At 52.3% G+C, this 6,715-nt stretch overlaps 1 protein-coding gene across 2 annotated transcripts; it reads left to right on the top strand.

The window, feature by feature from the left end:
* Positions 1-3,718: 3,718 nt before the first annotated feature.
* On the top strand, positions 3,719-6,338 carry DUSP1 (dual specificity phosphatase 1). 2 transcript variants are annotated; one of them, XM_085236489.1, is made up of 4 exons: positions 3,720-4,222; positions 4,343-4,491; positions 4,595-4,814; positions 5,326-6,338. In XM_085236489.1, exons 1-4 carry the CDS (start codon positions 3,853-3,855, stop codon positions 5,694-5,696), a joined length of 1,110 nt encoding a protein of 369 aa, XP_085092615.1. In that variant the 5' UTR covers positions 3,720-3,852; the 3' UTR covers positions 5,697-6,338. The 2 variants fall into 2 exon arrangements, with proteins under 2 accessions (XP_031411512.2, XP_085092615.1); XM_031555652.2 differs by having other exon boundaries at positions 3,719-4,491.
* The last annotated feature ends 377 nt before the right edge of the window (positions 6,339-6,715 follow it).

Below are 6,715 nucleotides of genomic sequence, written 5' to 3'. Positions count from 1 at the left end.
GAGTTTGAGCCTCTGTGAAATCTGTCCAAATATTTACAAAAGGAAATGCTGGGTTGTGAAACTGAATTCGGAGAAAATGTTACACATGCAGAAGAAATGCATCCCGCACGCTTTCCAAGTGTTCCCACATGCATTTTTGTGCTCTGTCTCAAGGGCTGAGGCCGATGCTCTGCATCTCCATTGAGGCAGAACTCACACTGCGGGCACTAAGGCGCAGGCTCAGGTCAGCTCCAACAGTGCCGTAATGCTGTGCTTGCTGGAACGGTCCAGGGCTGATTTTGGCCATGAGTAAGTGGTTGAAGGCCTGACCAGCCAGTTTTGCCGGGCTTGTGCAATGGGCCAGTTCCTTGCTAGGGCTTATCTGTGCTTGTCACCAAGGTGCTAACAAATTGGCACGCTGTGTCGGTGCAGAAGATGTGGGCAGACCTCTCCCCTTGAAGACAAACATTGGGCGATCCACAGTCCATGAGCAAAGCCAGTGAGGTCCTGGTCCTGCCATGAGAATGACAGCTCTCAGTTTCAATGAGAGGGTTTCCCAAGATAAGCAGAATCCCATGAGTGGAGGATCACACTTGTGGGCCCCTTGTATCATTACAGACATGTAAATATTTTGGCAGAGCAACATGGGAACTTCTTTAACTTCTCTGAAAGAGCAGTGTGGCAGTGGCACAGCTGCCCAGGGAGGTGGTGCAGTCATCATCCCTGGAGGTAATCAAGAACTGTGGAGATGTGGCACTGAGGGATGTGGTCAGTGGGAATGGTGGAGGTAGGTTGGCGGTCGGACCTGATGATCTTTGAGGTCTTTTCCAATCTTGATGATTCTTTGATTCTATGGGAACTGCTGAAGCCCAGGGAATGGTGGAGGCTCAGGGTAACACCAACCGTGGGTCCCACCTGCTGAGAAAAAGCATCACCCACATCCTGGCCTCATGCTGCTGCTGCTATTATTACCTTCAGAATGGCATTGTGGCCTGAGAGCAAACACTGATTTCTTGCCAAGGAAGGGGTTAATTTTGTGTTTCCTGGCTTTTGTTAAGACAGGAAATCAAACCCTTAAGAAAGTTACTCAGGTCAGGCTGAACTCCTAAAAGCCTCTTTGGTCCTGGTTTGTATTTTCCTTTCTTTCATTCTTATGGCAGGTTTATTTAAGAAAAGAAAACAAAAATAGAGTAAAGCAAGGAAATAGTTAGTCCAGGGTTATAAGTGATTAAGTACACACTGCCACATGTGATTAATCTTCTTCCTGATTTGTGCTAGGTGTAAACAAGAGCAGACTCAAAAGTCTCATGATTTAATAAGTCCATTCACGAGTGGTGGCCATTGCTTCGCACACTCATGGAGGCAGATTCCCCTTTGCAGAGGACATGGCTGAACACCTCCCGTGCTGACACACAGCAGCCTGGGTACCTGGCCTGGGATGTCTGTCCCACAGTATGTATGGTGTCAGGACAAGGCTGGCTGGCAGCACAACCAGAAGGTGGCTGCCACTGAGAGCACTGTGCTTTGCTGTGCAGGTGTCAGATATGGCAGCTGCTTTAAACATGGAAGTACTAAGGTTGCTAAATGGGAAAAAAAAATTTCATTCTTTTAGTCTCTTTTCTGTATGGGATACTGACAAGAGCATTGGACTATGAGAGAAAGCATGGTCAGCAGCACAGGGATACCTGCATCTGTGAGCCATGGCTGCTTTGCACGACAAGGCACTGCTGGCACTGCACCATTAAGTGACCACTTTCCATTAAGGCATCGAATGCCCTCTTCAGCTCCCACTTGTGGAACACAGAGCTGTGGGTTCACTGGAGGACCTCAGCATCCCAGTGGTATCCCCTGGGAGAAGACACTGCTCCTGACCCCACGGATGTGCTGTCCTTGCAGGGTGACACCTGACATTGAGAATATTTTCTGTAGGAAAAGATGATGAATAAAGGCCTGTCTTATGGACATCTGCTGCACTGTTTCCTTCTGGAAAAAGCTGGCAAGCAGTCGATCGCTGGTAATTCCTACTGTTGTGTTCCTTGGAGGAATCTGGAATGGCTGTTTGAGGTCAATGGAACCTGGCCATGTACTGTCACAGTGATATCACATCTTTGGGAAGGTTCACCTCGGAGCACATCACAGGGGCACACACAGGCCCTCCCGTGTCCCCATGCTGTGGAGGGACACGTGTCACCCATCTGGCTGCTGGGGTCTCACTACTCACACCCGGCAATGGGTCACCGTGTCCCAGTAACCGAGCAGTGATTGTGTGGTCAGGAAAAGTCATTTCCCAGCACTGAAGCCATATGGATGTTTCTCCCACAATCTGTTTCCAACCTGCTGGTAAAAGAACAACAATAAATAAATAGAACGAAAAGCACAATCCAGTGTTTATTTTTAAAGAATGCGTTGAAAAAACAGATTTGCTTCGAGACTGCTGTTCTGGCAAATAACACCCCAACGTTGCTCAGCAGAGCAGAGACATCTCTTCAGTAAGAGGGTGCCCGGGGCTGGTGCCCACTCACCCACATCCTTCCCTGTGTCTCCTCCTCCTGACACCCATGGGAAGCCTGGAAAGCCCTGCAGCACTCGACCCGATCAGGAGCCGGGCTGGTTTTTGGTTGGGACAGCTGAAGATTGGTGGAAACTGGTGGAAAAACAACTGGAAAATTTGAGAAGGCTGAGAACCGGCAGGCTGCTGGGCTGGGGAAGCACTGGGGTGGTGGGAGAGGATGGCTTCACCCGCGGTGAAGAAAGGAAGTCTTCTGAAAGGAAGCAATGAGAGAAAGCTGCTGAGTGGGGAGATGCTGAACGGTGCGAGGAAGGAGAAAGGCAGGTGATGCAGGGGAAGAGGAATTGCTGAGAAGGGACGGGGAGAAGGGCTGAAATCAGGGATGGTGCTGGGGCAGGTGGGGGAGAAGTGCTGGGGAGGCAGGGGAAGTGAGCACAGAGCTGACGGGAAGCTGTAAGCAAGAAATAGCTGAGTGCTTTGGTGGAAGCTGGGCGCCCACGGGGAAAAGCAAACTTTTGGGAAGTGCAGAAACACTACTAAGGGGAAAAAACAGAGCTCCAACTGCTTCACTGCCGGTTACTGGGCTGCCCTGACTTCTGGGGAACTTGCTGTGCGGAAAATGAACCTCCACAGATCTACTGCAAGATTTTCCTTACATATGAAACATGAGAACAGCTCTCAAATATGTATACATTAAGCATCTATATGCAAATACACGCATACATGTGCATATGTCGATGTGTAGATGTGTCTGTACATGTATATATGCACAAACACCAACCCCTGTACGCTTATCTTTATGTATGTGCTGCAGGAAACCAGCACGCCGCTCCCACGCCCGCATCCACTCACGGTGTCTCTGCTTGCACACATACATACGAATGCACACACGTGTGTGTTTATGTACCCGTGTATGTATACATCCACGGCGTGTGTGTGCATGCACGCCTGTAGACAAGATGTTAGCTATGCGTATTTACATGTGTATGTTCGGGCACGTGTGAGCGTGTAACACGTAACGCTCCCTCCGTCCGCATCTGGGCTCGCACACAGACGGCAGCGCGGACCCGCGCTTCTCAGCGCGCGCCGGCGCGCTCCAGCGGCCCCGCGGCAGATGACGTCATGCCGGCCGGGCTGGGCGCGCCCTGTTTGGCGCGCCGCCAAGGTGACGTCTGCTCCGAGGATCACGTGACCCGGCCCCATTCAGAAAACGGCGGCCGCGCGTCGCGCCACTATATAAGGCGGGTTCGGGCGCACGGGGCCGTGTCGAGCCGCGCCGCGCCGCTTTTTACCTTTGCCGTTTCGCGAGCCGCCGCGCTTTGCTTCCCTGCGATCCGAGTCGAACGGAGCCGAGCGGCGGGGCCATGGTGAACCTGCGGGTGTGCGCGCTGGAGTGCGAGGCGCTGCGGGGGCTGCTGCAGGAGCGCGCCGCGCAGTGCCTCGTCCTCGACTGCCGCTCCTTCTTCTCTTTCAACGCCGCGCACATCCGCGGCTCCTGCAACGTGCGCCTCAGCACTATCGTCCGCCGCCGCGCTAAGGGCGTGCTGGCCCTGGAGCACGTCGTCCCCAACGAGGAGCTCCGCACCCGGCTGCGCCAGGGGCAGGTCCACACCGTGGTGCTGCTGGACGAGCGCAGCGCCGACCTGGAGCTGCCCAAGCGCGACAGCACGCTGCTGCTGGCCCTCGGCACGCTGTGCAGAGAGGCCCGCGGAGCCCGCATCTGCTTCCTCAAGGGTGAGTGCGCGGCCCCGGGAGCCGCCGCGGGACGAAGCCGACCCCGCCGCCGGCCGAGGGCTCTGCCCGCCCCGCTCCGCGCCGCGCTCACCCCGCGCCTCTCTCCCCTCTGCCCCGCAGGAGGTTACGAAGCGTTCTCGGCCGCCTGCTCCGAGCTGTGCACCAAACCCGCCGCCCCTACCGGTCTCAGCCTGCCCCTGAGCGCCAGCAGCGCGCCCGGCAGCGCCGACTCGGGGTGCAGCTCCTGCGGAACCCCCCTGTACGACCAGGTGAGTGCGGGCTCCGGGCCGGCGCAGCCCCGCCGCTCGCGGGCGAAAGGACGGGAGTCGTAAATCCGCCGAGCGATGTTAACATCTGCCCCTCTTGTTTCAGGGCGGGCCGGTGGAGATCTTGCCGTTCCTGTACCTGGGCAGCGCGTACCACGCCTCCCGCAAGGACATGCTGGACGCGCTGGGCATCACGGCGCTGATCAACGTGTCGGCCAACTGCCCCAACCACTTCGAGGGGCACTACCAGTACAAAAGCATCCCGGTGGAAGACAACCACAAAGCGGATATCAGTTCCTGGTTTAACGAGGCGATTGATTTCATAGGTAAATAAGCTCTCTCTGCAATCCTTTTGTCTCGGATGATGTCCCCTCGGGAGTGATTTTTAGGGCATTGTTCTCTCCAGCACAGCCTGCATTTGGGATCAGGGAACCTTTGCACGTTTAGATGTTCTCAGGGGATGCACTCATCACTTTCTCTAGGCTGAGAGAGGGCTAATCTTGGCTTTACTAAACCATTAGAAATACTGAATCAAGAGAACTGGGTCCTCTAGAAAATTGCTAGTGAATTTAAGCGGATCAGTATTAAAGTAATCTTGCAAGACTGCTAAAGTGACCCGGAGGAGCTATTAGTGTAATTGGAATTGGAGCCCAGAATGAGAATAGCTAGACTGCAGCTTCCCTCAGGACAAAGGCTCTTTGTCTCCTAAGCACGGGACTCACCTATTGGGCTCCTAAGGAGGGGATGAAACAAAGAGATGGAAAGCAGCAGCCTTTGCTTTCCCACCTCCGGAGGCAGTGGGACTTGTTTGTTAACAGGGCACTTTAATTCTTTCAGATTCTGTTAAAAATGATGGAGGAAGGGTATTTGTGCACTGCCAGGCTGGCATTTCCCGGTCAGCGACCATCTGCCTCGCTTATCTCATGAGGACCAACAGAGTCAAGCTGGATGAAGCCTTTGAGTTTGTGAAGCAGAGAAGGAGCATCATCTCCCCAAACTTCAGTTTCATGGGGCAGCTGCTGCAGTTCGAGTCACAGGTCCTTGCCCCCAACTGCTCAGCAGAAGCTGGGAGTCCTGCTATGTCAGTATTGGACAGAGGAGCATCGACCACCACAGTCTTTAACTTCCCAGTCTCCATCCCTGTTCACACCTCATCCAGTGCTCTAAGCTACCTTCAGAGCCCCATCACCACCTCCCCGAGCTGCTGAAAGTTAGGCAGAAGCATGGCTAGAACTCAGAATTCTTGTCTCAGAAGTGCAATAACTATGGGGACAGTATCATCAGCCACTTGTCCTGTGGGAACCATCCACGTGTCCTAGAACGCTGTTGTACACAGAGGAGCTCACCAATATTCTGCTTGTTGCTGACTCCTGAAGCCAATATTGGGGATGCCTACAGAGAGATCAGAGGATGCTGCGTTTTCCTGAGCTCTTCCCCTTGTTTTCTGTTTGTCCTAAGCCTGCTGCATGTTCAGTAGTGTGCTCACCAGTATTCCCATTCCTGGACACTTTAAGCAACACTGATGTTGTCCCCTTTCATGACAGTCCTATTTATTTATTTTTGTTAGTGCATTGTTTTGCCTTCATGAACCTGAAGTTGCATTTCTAGAGAAACCAAATACCTCAGTATTTTTTTGGTACTGTAATCCTGTGTGTATATATCTGTCAGCTCTTCTTGTTTCCAAGCACTGACATGAAAGCACCGGGCGAGTGCTTCTTGAGTTGCCAAGGGTTGTATGTTTGATTTATTTATGATGTGAAATAATATATTTCTTCTTAGGAAGACATAGTTTTGTTACATGATTATAACTTTTTATACAAACAGAATAAATTATGATATTTCTAGTGAAAGCTGGATATACTTTAGAATCTTGGTGTGTTTTACTGTCCCTGAGCTTAACTTTAGAAGCTTCCAGAGGAAAGAAGTCTGAATTTCTGACGGAGTTTGACCTCAGGCAGTGCAATTAAGTAGGGTCTTAACTAGATAGAAGAGTGAGTTTTAAAATCCTCACGCTTGACTAGAAAGTTCTGCTGCTCCCTAACCTGAGCCCTTTGTCCCCCAATAATTACATGCCATGGCAGACAGCCAGGGCCAGATCTCAGCTGTAGGGTGGTTTTGGCTGTGGTGGTGGCTGCAGAGCTGTAAGAGTTGGAACCAGCTGAACATGGAGTTCAGGAGGTTTAAAAGAGTCCTCTCCCAGGAAGGAAGAAGCTTCCTTATTTCTTGT

Source organism: Meleagris gallopavo, chromosome 15, assembly GCF_905368555.1.
Source record: "Meleagris gallopavo chromosome 15, MGAL_WU_HG_1.1, whole genome shotgun sequence".
NCBI lineage: Eukaryota > Metazoa > Chordata > Aves > Galliformes > Phasianidae > Meleagris > Meleagris gallopavo.
Note: the sequence above shows the minus strand (reverse complement) of the source record. Positions and strands in the feature narration are given on the sequence as shown.